Genomic DNA, 15,044 nt, shown 5'->3' with positions numbered 1-15,044 from the left:
TAAGAATATGTTGATAGTTTCTTTTTCCTGTTTTGTTTTTTTTGTTGTTGGGTTTTTTTTAAATCAAGTAATTTGTTTTATCACAAGTATAATCATATGAGCAAAGCTCCTTTTTATTGCTATTTCAGAACCCTCTTACTGAGGAATTTAAAGTGCACTGAACCTGAACTTAATGTTCTGCATACTTTAATGTTTACTTGGCACTTCAAGACAGTTTATATAAATGAAAACTGATTGTAATAATTTCCAGCAAACTTATTTTCCTGCTGGTAAATCACACTTGTGTTAATGCAATTGGACTTTTGTAATTGTATGAATTATTATAGAAGTATCTGTTTGTGGCTTATGCGTTTAAACCGTTTCAGCAGTGAGATGTTCAACGTCCTAGTGTTTAAAAAGGACTGCAAAAGACAACAATGCCTTCTGTTGTTGATGTAATGTTATTTATAGCCTTTTTCACCATATGAATAGTGTATGTGTTAAGCTGTCAGTGTGGAGATTCAAAGAGCTTCATGGTAACATCACATAAAGGAGTTTGCAGGGAATCGTACCTGTGTCAGTCTTCATTTCTGGATTGCCCAGTGAATATTTTTCTTAATCTATCACCATCTTTGCATTTTGTGTAGTTTAATAAGATTCAGTGTCATAAAAAATAAATTAGCTTGATCCCTGTTAAGTATTCTTTGCTACCACGTGTAGCAGTCTTTCTGCATATTAAGACCTGGGTCTTATTTTAATTGTTTCTCTTTGCATCTAAACAGTGATGGAGAATGTGACAGTTGCAGAAGTCTTCAGTCCCTGAGGGGTTTAAATGTCCAATGTCTCAGTTGGAGGTATAAAAAAAAAAGAAAGTTTACTTTATATCTTTTGAAGAGCATTCTGGTTGCCAGCTCACACTATCCAATAGTCATGTTAGAAGCCTGCCAGACTGCAGGATTTGTTTTTAGGTGTCACAGGAGACTTTAAGGTCTGTTGTTATTTGTAGTTGACAATAACTTCTTTTAACATCCAGTGCTAATGTAACACACCATTTGCTGTAGCACTGAGGAGGAGTTACCAGAGCAGTTAGGAAGTTTGACATAATTGCATAGTTGAAGGTGGTTGCAGCCCTGATGGAAATTCTGAGGCTGTTGTATGGCAAGGCTGTCAGTGTGCAACTAGAGTGCATCCTGCCCTGAGCTTCTGTCTGATGTGGGGAGCTCTTGTGGTTTAAACCACATTGTCACTCCCCCTCCCCACACCTCCCATAGGATGGAGGGGAACAGAAGAGGGGGGGAAAAAAAATTCAAGACTCTTGAATTAAGAGAAGAACAAGTATAATAATGAAAATAAAACACAGTAAGAAGAATAAAATATAATAGTAATTAAGAAAAACAAAACCCAAGAAGAAAGAAAAAAAGCCCCAAAACAAACTAAAACCAAGTGATGCACAATGCAATTGTTCACACTTACTGACTGATGCCGGAGCAGCAATCTTCTTCCCCGGGCCAACTCTCCCCAGTTTATAGACTGGGCATCATGTTCCCTGATACGGAATAGCCCTTTGGCTAGCTTGGGTGAGCTGTCCTGGTCATGCTGCCCCCAGCTTCCTGTTTTTGCATCCTCCCACTCCCCACACAAACCCTGCTGGTCCACTCACAGGCAGGGTAAGAAGCAGAAACAGCCTTGTTGCTGCGGAGCAGTGCTCAGCAAGAACCAAAACATCCCTCTGGTATCAACATTCTCTGAAGTGTAAACCTAAAATACAGTCCTGAAGGAGCTACTAGGAGGAAAGTTACCTCTGTCCCAGCCAAAACCAGGACAGGAGCTTAATCAGGTCCCTGAGAACCTCAGCAATTCAGTGCTGGGAATCCCTCAGATTGTGATCCATCACCCAGTTGTCCTACAGTGAAGTGCAGCTGCGTAAGTAATTATACAAATGAATATCTTTTCACATAATTCTGTATTGGAAATCCTTCACTGAATGTCTTCCTATTCTGTGGTGTTCCCATTTACTTTATTTTGTGACTGATTAGATCTTGAAAGGTTAACCTGTTTTCAGGGAAAGGAAATACAGTGCATAAAAGTAGTCTGGAAGGAAGAGAGCATGTAATCCAGTTAGTGTGAAGGAATTTACGTTCAAGAGGCAGCCAGAGGCCAGTCAGAGTATATACTGATCTTTCTGAACTGGCAAGTCATCATCATTTTGGACCAAAACCCTAGGTACCAGGAGATTCCACTGTTTTATTACTTTGTCCTGTGGGCAACTTGTGGTTCTGGACGTTCTGGAATTGACAGGTAACTAACTGATAGGATTGGATCCACATTTCAACTGTTATGTCAATTAAAATGATTTTTTGATGTCTTTAATGAAACAAATACTTTGGTAGGAAAATTAATGGAAGTGCAACATGGCAGTATGATTCAGTATGTTTTCCTAAGCATAGATCACATCCTTTACTTCCTACCAGAAATTCCAAACCCCTTCTATAAGGACCCAAGAGAATAAATTTGTGTAGTGGATGGCACTATCTTGATGTTTTCTGTACTTGCAAGTAGCTCGTAAATGACATTGCCTGATGGTTTAATAAATACTGGAAGGATCATTATCTCCTGTAGAGTCCCGCTAGTAGTTTTTGAGCATAAAAAGCTGTTTTATCTCTGTGGTGTGGATAAGACTCTGCATTGTCTTTTTCTGGCACTGAGGTATGTAAAAATGGAAGCAAACCTGCTTAAGTCATCCAGATAGGACTTGCTTTTGCGTTTCTGTTGCTGTGGTAAGAGTTCATTGTGCTTTTACCTCTTGGTTTTCTTTAGAGTCAGCTCTTTATATGCCTTTCTGTGAGAATGTTTCTCAAAACACAAATAAGATAACATGTTCAGTGCAATGTACTGTTCTGTGGTACATGGAGAATTTGATTAGGATGCCAGAAGTGGTTGCTCCCTTGGGAGTTTTGTGAACATTAACATTTTTTCTCTTTACTACACAAAGTTGGCAGTGATGAGGCAAAGAATATTGTGTCCTGCCATGATATGATTCATAAAATTAATGTGACAGCAATGTTTTACCAGCAGTTTGGCTCAAAACACCACTTAGGCAGATTGCTTTAAACTTTCATTTTAAGATGGTTGGCAGTTTTCTTTGTGCCAGTCTTTAATTGCTTCCAGTATAATTGCAGTGTGAGTCGTTTGCAAATCCTGAGCTCTTTCAGTCAAAAGAGTTTGCCTTTTCCGGGAATAAGGACAGCAAAGGATATACTTGCTGTTCTTGACGCGTTCTAGTAGATTCTAGCATCTCTATATTTAGGGCAGGGATTTGAAATCTGGCAGGGATGTGTCTTCTGTCTAATTTAAGTCACATTTAGCTAAACTGAGCTACAGGTGTGATGGAAAGCTTTAAAGAAGGTGCTTGGTAGAGAGCTAGACCTTAGCACGTTGTCTCGTGCTAGATCTTAGCATGTTCTGACCCAGGCTGCCTGTCTGTCCTGGGGAGCCTGGGGAGAGGCAGGTACCCGAAGGCAAGAAGCTTGTGCCATTTCCTCCAGACCCACACATCTGAACACAAGGACCAGCATCATTTGTCAGCTCAAGTGCTTGAGAACTTTGTAGAGGAACAGAGATTTCACTTGCTGCTGCTGCGCATTTGTTCCGTGTATGTGTGATGCAACCAAAATGTGGATCTCCAGTTTTCTTTTAAACTGTCCATCTACTTACCTTCACAAAATCTGGTCTTCAAAGAGCATGAAGGTTGCAGAAGTTGAATGTGACAAAGCTTACATCATTTCCCTCCTCTCACTGCTTAATTTCAGTTTGTGTGGGGTGGTAGAATAAATAAAAGGAAACAAAAAGGGCAGTAATCACACATTTTTAATCCACAAATGTGATAATACAACATATACTTAGGGTGACCCCAACATTGCCCACATTTTAGCAGTGTTGTTACATATCGAGCTACAAGTACAAAAGTAAACAATGAATATACAGGATATGCAAGAATGAGAAATACTTGAAAACATTCTCTTTCCTTAAGGCTACTCATTTATAAATAAAACAACAGATGTTCAGCTGGTGTGTCTAAAATACCAGAATCTGAATATTGATACTTGCAATACACAGTCACAGATACAGGATATCCCTTTCCTTTGGACATCTTCAGTGTTGTATAGTGTCCCTTTTTCTGGCTTTAAAAAAAGAACTCTAAATTTGTTTGCCACAAGTGAAACAAACACGCAAAATCTGACATGTGTGCACTGAGACAGGATTGTTGGATACAATAAATACTGTTCAAAAGCATCAGCTGACAAGTACGTGCTTGGAAAAGATGCAGCTAATGGTGTATGTAAATAGGGCTCTGCAACTGACTGAACTTGCAATCCCAACTGTTCATTACTGTGCTGTGTTGCAAAGGAATAATCTACCTTTGTCGCTACTAAATATACTTTTTATGGTTAACAGGAATATGTGCGGAAAGTTTTACGTTGTTCTGAACTGCTCTGCTAATGTCCTGTGCTGTTCCAAAATGAGTTCTCCTGGGAACAGATAAAAATCTAGCGAGCACAGCCCAAGTGGTCTGGGTGTGTGTGCTCTCAACCGTGTAAAGGTGTGACAGTCAAAGTGGTTATTGCAAGAGAGAAAATATAGTTACTCTGGGCTGAGGAAAGACAGAAGAATAATAACATTTTGAACAGGTTTGTTTTTCTCCTACTACCACAGTATTTAAAAGTGTAAATGAGAAACATACATTTTCGTATCCTAAAGTAATGAGTGATCAACACTGCAAGTTTTCCTTAGAGGAGTGGCTTTCAAATACTTTCTCTTGTCTGTCAATTTTCAACTCTGTGCATCTCTGTATTACAATGTATGTGATAGGGGAGGTGTTATCTCCAGATAATGGGACTGTCTGCTATCTTTGTCAGCTAAATGGAGATGGTACCTGGTACTGAAATGTCACGAGATGGAGATGAGTCTGGAGGATAAGATGCAGAGAGCAAAGAGAGGAGAGATTTCCAAACTTACTTTCCTTTACTTGGGGTCAGTCAGCACCTACTCAGCTGCAAGTGGCAAGCTGGTGCATCTGATCTGCTCCTGTTCTCCCTTCATCCTAACAAAACTGTGCAGAAGCCAATATTTATTGGCAAAATATTTTCAGTTTGAAGACATTGGTATATTCTTTTTTTTTAAAAGTCATTGAAAACATTGTGAACAACAAATCGTTCATGAAGCTCGCCAGAGTCACTAAGGCTGTTCTCTTAACACTACTGTGGATATGCTACACTTGCATGGCCCTACAAACGGTGTCAGTGTGGAGTTCCTTTTTATATCATTCCTCTGTTCTACTGTAGGCACAAATTAGCATCATGGATACGTTAAACTGAGAGTTTTCTCTAGGTTCAGTATTTTGCGGGTAGGGGTTGTAAACGTCGTTCTGTTGGTGTCTCACTCTTCTTCCTCTTCACAAGTGAGATTTCAAAGTCTTCGCAAAGAATATTTTGTTCTGCCAGGCAAAACAGTAAGAGCACAAAGAGCAGCACAACCTTCAGCCAAAGCTCATCTGATCTTAGCAAATACACAAACCCTGAGAGTGGGGAAACTGATGTACTGTTATCTAGTTATCTGTGAGCCTGAACCACTGAGCCGCTTTTCAAAATTAAAAAGAAGCCTTCTCTCTGTTTTTAACAGGTACAAAGCAAAACCTTCTAATGAAAATATTGCTTCATAGAGCAGTTCTTTAGATAGTCTTCCACTTCTTCTTGGTTTGTATGATTTGTTATTCCCTTTTAGACTTAAATACCATATGAAATCAGAGGTGCCTTCTCCTATTAATGCCTAATCCATTACAGCCCTACTTTCTGTCTAAGCTTTCTTGGTTACTGTGGAAACAATAAAAACATATGCACCAAAGGCCTGGGGGTAAATTCCATGCGTTGCTCTTTTGCCTTCACTTGTCTATTTTTACATAGCCATGCATTTGAGGTTACTTTCTTTTCACACGTTCAGCCTTGAACACAAAGCTAGTCAGATCATGGTGTACAGTAATCTGTTTCTGAACAATATATATCAGCAGCCTTGTTCACTCAGCTCCTCGGCAAAGACTGAATTATCTGAACAGAACGTTAAAATGGAGAGCTTTCTGATTTAAATTTTCCACTTCATCATGAGCCTGGTGAGCACTTTCTGGCCCCTTCTGCAGACTGTAGTAAGAGACTAGTGGGAAGGAAGCTCGCTTGCTCACCATGGCTCATGAAGGGTGGCCAGTTCTAGAGAGAATTTTTTTGGTTGGTTTCTTGGTCTTGAGCGTAGTTTCAAAGGATCTTCTCATCGAGTAGTTTGTTGATGCCATCACAGATCTTTTTGAGGTACGGCCGACAATCCCCGTCGAGACTGTACAGGGCGGTTAGAAACTCCACATCCGCGAAGTGGTTGAAGACGTGGTTGATGCGCCCGTGGGATCTCGGTGTCAAGTGTCGATCTACCAGTTCATGCACAAGGTCTTTACATTCGTTCAGAAGTTCTGCAAGAACATTTCTGTCAAAAGTGTATTCTACCTCATAGAAACTGACAATTGTCATGGCAGTTTGGTTCAGCTTCTTCCTGAACTTGTCTACGATTTCCATCTCGTCTTGGTTGAACTGGTTATTTCGATAGAGGATCCCAATTTTTATTGCCACTTTAATCAGGTCTTTCATAATTTTATGGGCTTCCTTTTTGTTTCTTGTATGTTCCTTTGTTACTTTGTACAGCTCATCAAAGATTTCACTGCTTGTGTCATCGATTAGCATGTTAGCCATGGTTTTGCTTGCCATTTTACTCAGGATCTTTTTCTGGGCTTGCAGTGCGAGATTCTTGGAACTGAAACAATCGGGACCTGTTTTGGGATAGCAGAGAAGAGGGAAAAAAGGTTACTTTTATCTGGTGAATAATTTTCACAATCAGTTAAGAGAGGTGGTACCCGTGTGCTTAACCGAGATAGTACATGTGTTGCTGATCATTGCTTATAGTCACAGCTCCAGTAATGGCAACACTTTCAACACTATTCCCAGCTATCCTTGGGGTCTTGGGATATTTCAGATCTTGCTGTCACTGATGTTTTTTGCTCACAAATTAAGGACAGAATATTCTGATGGGATATCTGTGCTGGTTCTTTGCTGTTATTGTGATTTTTGAAGTTCAACATTAAGGCTTTCTTGGCAGAAACCCCTTGTTGGGGTGTTGTGGTTGAAATAAGCTATCAGAGACAAGCAAAATGAGTTACTGAGAAATACGTGAACCTGAAAGAATTATACTTGTGGTCGTTGGGAGGCACTGTTGTTCCATTGTTACACTAAGCACCACCTCAGATAAGGGCTAATAAAGAGCATTCGTAGGCATGGGTTTATTTTGCTTTAGTCTCTAGTAATGATGCCTTTCCTGTTTGTTACCAATTTGCAGAACTATAGAATATGATATGTGTAAAATGTTGGTGGTTCAGTGCACACAGTTCCTGACAGATGAAAATATCTGAGCTACTTGCTTTATATTTATTTAAAAAATCTTGGATTTTTTATCTCTTACCCATCTGTGCAGGTTTCACTCAGCCTAGCACCTGAGCATGTGGCTACTCCTGCTGGACCTTATCCAATGAATTTCTAGAATTATCAGTAGAGATTTATTTGACTTCCCTCTGTTTTTCACATTAATGTTGGTTTTCAATGGACCTTAAAGGGACAAAGTAAATAGAAAGATTTCGTATGAAATGACCATCCAGGTCAACACCAGGGTAGTGAAGTTGCCGTTGGATCAAAGAGAGCGTTATGGTGGTAGCCAAAGGGTGAGCACAGCTGGGCTGAGAGCCAGTGAGGTGAGTGCTGAGCCTCTTTGGTACAGGACACCTTCCTCCCCCTCCCTTCATATTTTCTCTCTGTGTTTGCTCACACCATGAGATGCCTGTCCTTCCCTGCCAGCTGTGACCTCGCTCTGCCCACCGGGAGAGCAGAGCCTTGGCTGCTGCAAGGGGATAGAGCCAACAGTGTCCTTCACTATCTGCTGGGAAATCAAACTGCTAAGAAATTAAAAATAACAATAAACCCCCAAGCTTCCAACGCTGATTTGATTTCAGACCCCACGTGGGTCTTGGGCTGGCTGCCAGCACACGGGGGCTGTCACCTGGCTGCGCAGCGCTCATCTGTCAGTGTCTGGGCTGTGCTCTGATCATGGCCTCGCTCATTCTGCCGTGGGCTTACCACAGCCTGTCCTTCCTCCCTCTGCATCTTGCATCCTCAGGAATGGAAAAAGGGTGCTGGGTGCCACTGGTCACTTTGGATAAGTAACGTGCTGAATTCTAACAGTCTTCTGCTTGAATCAGTTTAAATCTTTTTTCCAAGTTAGCTATAGAGTATTAAAGTTGTCATCTTTCTTTGTGTGCTGCAGCTATACTGCTGAGCAGTGTGAAAGAGTAACATTTAATTTCAACTGAACTACCACCTGGAAAAATAATTCAATGTGCTTAAAAGAATTGCCTGTCATTTGGAGAGAAAATTGTGGATCTGAGCTGCTGACTTGAGGAAACAGAGAAACTGTGATTTAATCTAGAAATGATAAAAGCAGGATGAAAGCATTCTTTCCCTTAGCAGTACGTGGGTATATAAATAGTATCCATGATGAATAGTTATGTGCATTTGACATGGAAGATTAAGATTAGTGTCTGTTTCTGTAGTAAGTGTTTGCTATTAATCAAGTGGATGCAGTTGTTCAGTAGCTCTTTTGATCAATAACTGAAAATAACTGCAGTAGATGTTTAGAATATTAATTTTACTGATGTTGATGACACTTGAGCTGCCATGTCCTTTTCAGCAGGTGGGAGCGCCCTCAGTTCCTGCCCTACTCAGGGCTACAGGGGGAGTGCCGCAGAGCTGCTGTGGTTACCGCACAGAGCAGAGCCCGTGACCCTCCCTGGGGCATGGGAAGAGGGGACAAGCAGAGCGCCATCTTCCCCTCGCAGGACCCAAGCCTTTGGAATTCCAGCACATCTGTGGAAGAGCCAAGACCACCACAACCACCACCACGTGCAGCTGCCCTTCCTTCTATGTGATTTTTGAGAAACAGAATTTGATGCTAAATGAGCATGTGAAAGCTTCTAATAAACTTTTCAGAAGAAAGGTTTGTCTGGAACAGCAAGAAGTGGTTCAGAGGTATGTTCCTATGTTCAAAGTCTTGGCTCTCATCCACAAAACTGAACAGAGTGTGATCTTAAAAGGTGGGTTTCTTGCCCAGGGTATCAAACCCTGGGTTTGGTACCTCACATGCTGCTAAAGCAGCTGCTAGCAAAAGATGCAGGCTCTGAACGTGGCAGTGCTGCCAGAGAGCATCACCCTGACTTTAACTGAATGTTCGGGCTGGAGTATTTTTCCAGGGCAAGTCCCAAGTGTGGGTTCTGCTATTTAACAGCATGAAGCTGAGTTCCTTCTCACATTTCTAAAGGTAAAATGAAGAAATCCATTACTACATTTGACCTGCTAAACTTTTCTTTAGAACCTGTATTGCCCTTTCCTCTATTATTTTCTTCCTTTACCAGGCGCTAATGTTATATCCTCCCCCTCTTTTTGCTCTTCTCTCCTCTCCTCAAACCATGACCCCAGTTTCATGTTTCCTGTCCCTGCTCTGGTCCCCTTAACCCCCTGAGAAGCTCAGGGAAGAGAAGTAGGGCATCCCAGCTGCAGAAGCGAGCTGCAAGCCTGGATGCTGGGATGGGCACTGGGTAGTTGCAGCCCACAGGCTTCAGCTGCAGGGCTGGGCATGGTGTGTGCTGTGAGGAGGAGGTGGACAACAAGCATCAGCCTGTTTGGGCAGCCTCCCAACAGTGTGGGGGCTGTTTGCAAAGGGCTCTGCACATTCAGGGCATGCACAGTTTTACAGCAGTGTGTGCTAGAAGGAGTTCTCTTTGGATTGATTGTTTGGATTCCTGCCTCCAAAATCATGTAGTAGGTATACCTTGTCTTTCAGAGATCACAAGTGGTTAGCCACATGATTAAATTCAGGCTTTCAAGGGGACTGCAGGTTTACTGTGGCAGTCCTTTCTCATTGCAGCACACTGCTCGTTACACAAAATACATCTTTGCCTCCTACATACAGCAATTCTATTTTCTGCTTTCATGCAGCAAAACAAGTCAGCAGCAACATTATGGATGCTATTAGCTTTCAGGAACGTTCCACCAAAGCTAAAAATGAAAAACCAACCTTCAAGCATACTGCTTTCCTGTGTAGTGATTAGCTTCCATTATGGGAAGTCTGACATCTTAGTTTTTACTAAAGTAACAACCAATTCTGCCTTCACATCTGTTCCCTCTCTCTCTCTGTCATCTAGAGAGTTGTGTATGATAAAAGCTATTCCAAAAGCCCCTTGTGATGAGACTGATTCCATAGTAAGCTTGCATCCTTCCAAAAGTGCAGCTCTCCAGACATGTATTTGCACAGCCAGGCTGTGCCTGGCGCACAGCGCCCATGCAGCTGCGGGTGGGATGAGGGGAGAGGCCCCTGGCCCCAGGCAGCCCCATTCTCGGATCCAACACCACTCTCCACCAGTCATGGCCCAGCTTCTGGCACACAGTGCTGAACATGACAACGATGTCTCACATCCACCAAACTTAATGACAGGATTGCTTAATAACAGGGTTGCTTAATAACAGAAGTGTGGGGAAAGTTTGGCAACTCTAGAGAATGGTTGTGAGAGTTCTATATTTTAAGATGTTTTGAGACTAAAATGGGCAATATTCTTTAAATATTTTTATTTCAGATGGCTGTACCAAGTACAAAATGGTTAGAGCTAAATGCTCAGCAGTTCGTATAAGTACCCATTCACTTACTCTGTACAAAACACATGGCAGAACCAGTGAATCAGAACATTCTCCCACCATGTCCAGGAGAGAGCATGGTCAGTGTTTCCTGAAACCAGTTATGCAGACATGGAAATGACTCCCCCAAGCACATGAATCGATCTCGCTCCCAGTTAGCCACTTCTTACTCAAAGCCTTGATAAAGTTTTGCAGTCAGGATATTTTCTCCCCTGGCAAGTGGTTAAAAGACATGTTGAAGAGAGCTCTGGAGGGAGAGAGTGCTGCTTCATGGGCAAAGCTGGGGAGAGAAGTTAATCTGGAGAGTTTCTGGGGAGTTTGTCCAGTGTATTTCTAGTTGTGCTATGAGGATTGGTTGGAGAGAAATTTCTTTGGCTTTGTTGCACCTGAGGATTTATGTCTGACTCTGGTAATTGCTACCTAGTGCCTGCTGCAGCTTGTACTAGTTAATCCATTAATTCAACCATTGACTTCACCTTGTCTACAGTGAATGGCCCTTGGAACTGTGTGCCTTATATCCCCCTTACACTACTAGCATTAGCTCAGTTCTCTGCAGTTGGTGGTGGGCTGTGTTTTCTAAGCCCCTGCTGAGTAACAGTAGGAAGATGCTCACTGAATTAGCCTGAGAGTGTCCTGGAGAAGTGAGTTGAGCTGCTGTAAGTTAAAGGACTGAGCTAAAAATGTGAAAAGGTAGCAGAGCTGTGGTGGGCTTCTGCAGCTTGGCAGGAATGGGAGGTGATGAGAGTCAGAAAAGGTCTCTGCTTTTGTGCTCTAGTTGTACTGTAAGACAGCCACGGGCTGAGTCTTAACAAGAGGGAAATACATAGGAAAGTAAAGATGATGAAGAGGCTGAAATATTTTTAATACTCCTGAATCTTCAATTTTCAAAGGCAGTGCAGCTTTAGCAGCAAAAGACAGGCTTTAAGGAGTCAGCAATGCCGCTGGAAATGTGGGCAATCCTCCAGCTGCTAGCTGTTGCTCAGGCTTGTGGGAGATAGGCTAAGCCAAGGGACAGGCACACACAGAGTCTGCTACAGTATGAGAGCTGGGTTGTGAAAACTTGCAGGAATGTGCTGTTTTAATGATTTCTGTGACCAAGTTTGAATGCATCTTTGTATTTTCACCTAGTGACATACCTGTCCCTCAGCCTGGAGAGCTTGGGAATGCCAGTGGGAAGGAATGAGGCAGCTGCATTGTAAAGCTCTTGCAGAGTTAAATGAGGAGTGGATATCTGAACAGTTAATCTAGTGTTGCTACTGGTAGTGATATATTATTGGGCTGGCAGCTTGTTTTATTATAACCTGGAGTTACCTGTAACATCTCTTTTTCTTGACATACATAGTTGAGAACATAAATAACCTTCGAGGGAAATAAGCAGGGAGTTGTATTAAGCTATTATGTAAAGCTACAAGGACAAGAAAAAGCTGGTGCACATTTAGAGAGGAGGATGTGGAAAACAACAGCAACAACAAAAATCTAGTGGCTTAATTTGCAACATTCAGAGAAGACGTTGAGAGGCAATGAGCTGCAAACGTGTGTTTTATGTATCCTTTAAGTATCACTCGCCTGCTATAAGAATTATTAGAAAAGTGAACTGCAGAACTCAGGATTTCAACATAGCCCTAAAAGCAGACAGGAAAAAAAGTGCACTAGAAGCACTTTTCCCATATTATTTCAGTACTGAGCAGCCAGGAGCTAGCTGTAAGTGTGCATATTACTCTTGGGCAGCTACAGGATCACTGCAGAAGAAACATTCAGTGTTTCCAGTAACTTTAAGCCAAGAAATCCAATAGACCAGATGGAATATATCAGCTTTCAGGGAGGGCCAATTTAAACATCTGTGAGCACCAGGGGCCTGGTGCTCAAACTTTTAACACTTCTAAATTGTTATTATGAACATAAAAGGGTTGCTTATTTCCCTATTAGAACGGGAGATTACAGACTGATAATTATATGATCCTGGGAGAATGTACCGGTATCCAAATATCTGAAGGCAAAACTTGGATGTGCTGGAAGTGGCAGCAACAGCCCTGTACAGAGGGGACATGACTAAATGGAAAAAAGAAAAAAGACCATTTTTTCCTTTCAGTATTTTATATGAGCAGCAATCATGCTGCAAAAAAGCACTGTCTGGGAATCTAGAGACTGGAGATTCCTAATGATAGTCTCATTCCAGCAGCTGGCTTATACTTGGCATTTACTAATAATATATGGTTGCTACACACTGAAGTGTGCCTTTCAATACCTGTCAGAGGTGGTAGTAGGCTGGGGAGCCCCTTCTGTAAAGACAAGAGGAGCAGCACAGAATGAGTGGTTAACTGCTGCCCTTGTTTTGTGTGCCCCCAGAGAAGGCATCTGGGGAGAGAGGAGCTCAGCTGTGGTTTCCATCAGCTCTGCTGGAGCTGCCAAGCAAGGGGCTGGCGAAGCTGTTTTCCTGCTACCCCCAGTAGCTGCCTGGGAACTGGACTGCACCACTGTATGCCTCTCCCATGTCTAAAAGCAGTAGCTGGCAAGTGGTGTCTGGCTGACAGCACTGTCCCGCGGCTGAAACTGGCCCATGGTGTGGAAACCTTCACAAGAGCACCCTTGATTATATGGCACAACTGACATGATGCTGTGATCTCGTATGGCTGCTATTTGACATTACAAATGAGATGGTAACTCAATCATATCCTGCAAACTCACATCCAGCTTGTGAGGGAGGAAACCACTCCCTGATGAACAGGCTGGGCGAGGGCCCCCTCCATCATCGTGTCGCTGCAACACAAACCAAATGTAGCAGCAACTGCTTTGCTAACGGCCCGGCCCTCGGATCCAGTTTGTTACACACAAGCAGCAGTCACCTCTCTGAAAATGGCTGCTATAGATCTTCATATTTTTAATCTGATAACATAAATCAGAACCAAAACCTAAATCGGGCTGCAGCACAGGGAATGGTATCTTTGAAGAGTGACTTTCAAGTGTCCAGTTTAAATTTTGCATGTCGCATTTTGTAGCATGGAGGGAAGCTCTGCCAAGGCAGCAAATACATCTGGTTAACCTTTGGCAATATGTGGCAAGAGTAAACAATGCAGACCTTGCTTACCCAGCACCTCAAGGTACACACACAGTAGAAACAAGGCTTTACTCTTATCTGGAAGTGCTCAGGTGGTACAGAAATGAGTAAGTCTGTCTGCCAGGAGTGATAGTAAAATACTGTGGTGTTTGAGTTTAAATTTTGCTGTATCAAAAACTTCTTGTTGTTATAAACTGACCACTACATTTTATAAATGGGTTTAAAGTCTTTCAATGGCAGCTCATTATGTTGATAGCAAGTGCAAAATACATTGAAAAGACTGAACATCCCTGCCCCAGAAAATGCAGTTTTAACACTGTGAGACAAAATGCTTGCACATAGACAACAAAGGTTTGTCAAGGGAGATATTTGCAATAGATAGTGCCATAATAGACCAAGGTATTGCCTGGGCTGATCTTTAGGGAATGGAAATGCAGGAGGACTGGTTACTACCCATTGCAATGACCTATTGATTCTGTTCCTCTCTTTTGAGATAGAAATATCCACTGATAAGTATCTTTAAATGCTAGAATTGGTAAAAAAAAAAAGAGAAACTCTTTTAGAATGGAGAGGCATGCTGGCATATCCAATACACTAGAGCAGGATCTTAGGTAAGTGTGGATAGCTTACAAAGCCCAGCAGACAGTGCTTTGGTAGTAAGAGAGGACATCCTGAATTGGTTAGAATGCTTTGGCCTTCAAACTGTCAGGGATTCTTCCCCCCACAAAATATAGCAAAACCTGGGCAGTAACTGTTGAGGAATTTAACTTCAGTCTCTGAAGCATTTTGTATTTCATGTCCTTTGTCTTCTCCACAATTATCACATTTCTTACACCTTCCTTTTAAGGACATTGCATTTAAAAATAAGGTATCATGGGCGACTATGTAGCAAAAATGTCTAATTAGACAAATAATTATTATTCCTGTAGGAAAATTATGGTTGTTTTAATGCCTGGACATGTAATTTTCACAACAGGACAGTAACGAGTTCTTAGATATGTACTATGGAACATTTGTTGCTTAGATGGGACAGAGACTCAGGGGGAGCATCAGGCATGTAATGATAAACCAATTCTCTTGCTAAGGAAAAAACCCTCATAAGCATCTTTAAAAGGACTCAACCATCATATTCTTCCACACAAAAGTAACAATTATATAGAAAAGAAAGGATTTTCTTGACAAAG

General features: G+C 41.9%; 1 protein-coding gene across 1 annotated transcript in view; it reads right to left on the bottom strand.

Moving 5' to 3' along the window:
- Positions 1-3,835: 3,835 nt before the first annotated feature.
- Positions 3,836-15,044, bottom strand: part of TNFAIP8L3 (TNF alpha induced protein 8 like 3) — a 50,265-nt gene continuing 39,056 nt past the window's right edge. Inside the window, exon 2 of the mRNA XM_061999658.1 lies at positions 3,836-6,844. Within this exon, the coding sequence (XP_061855642.1) occupies positions 6,282-6,844 (563 nt within the window). The 3' untranslated portion in view covers positions 3,836-6,281. The remainder of the gene's footprint in view (positions 6,845-15,044) is intronic.

The sequence above is a fragment of the Colius striatus genome, chromosome 7, assembly GCF_028858725.1.
Source record: "Colius striatus isolate bColStr4 chromosome 7, bColStr4.1.hap1, whole genome shotgun sequence".
In the NCBI taxonomy this organism is placed as follows: Eukaryota; Metazoa; Chordata; class Aves; order Coliiformes; family Coliidae; genus Colius; species Colius striatus.
Note: the sequence above shows the minus strand (reverse complement) of the source record. Positions and strands in the feature narration are given on the sequence as shown.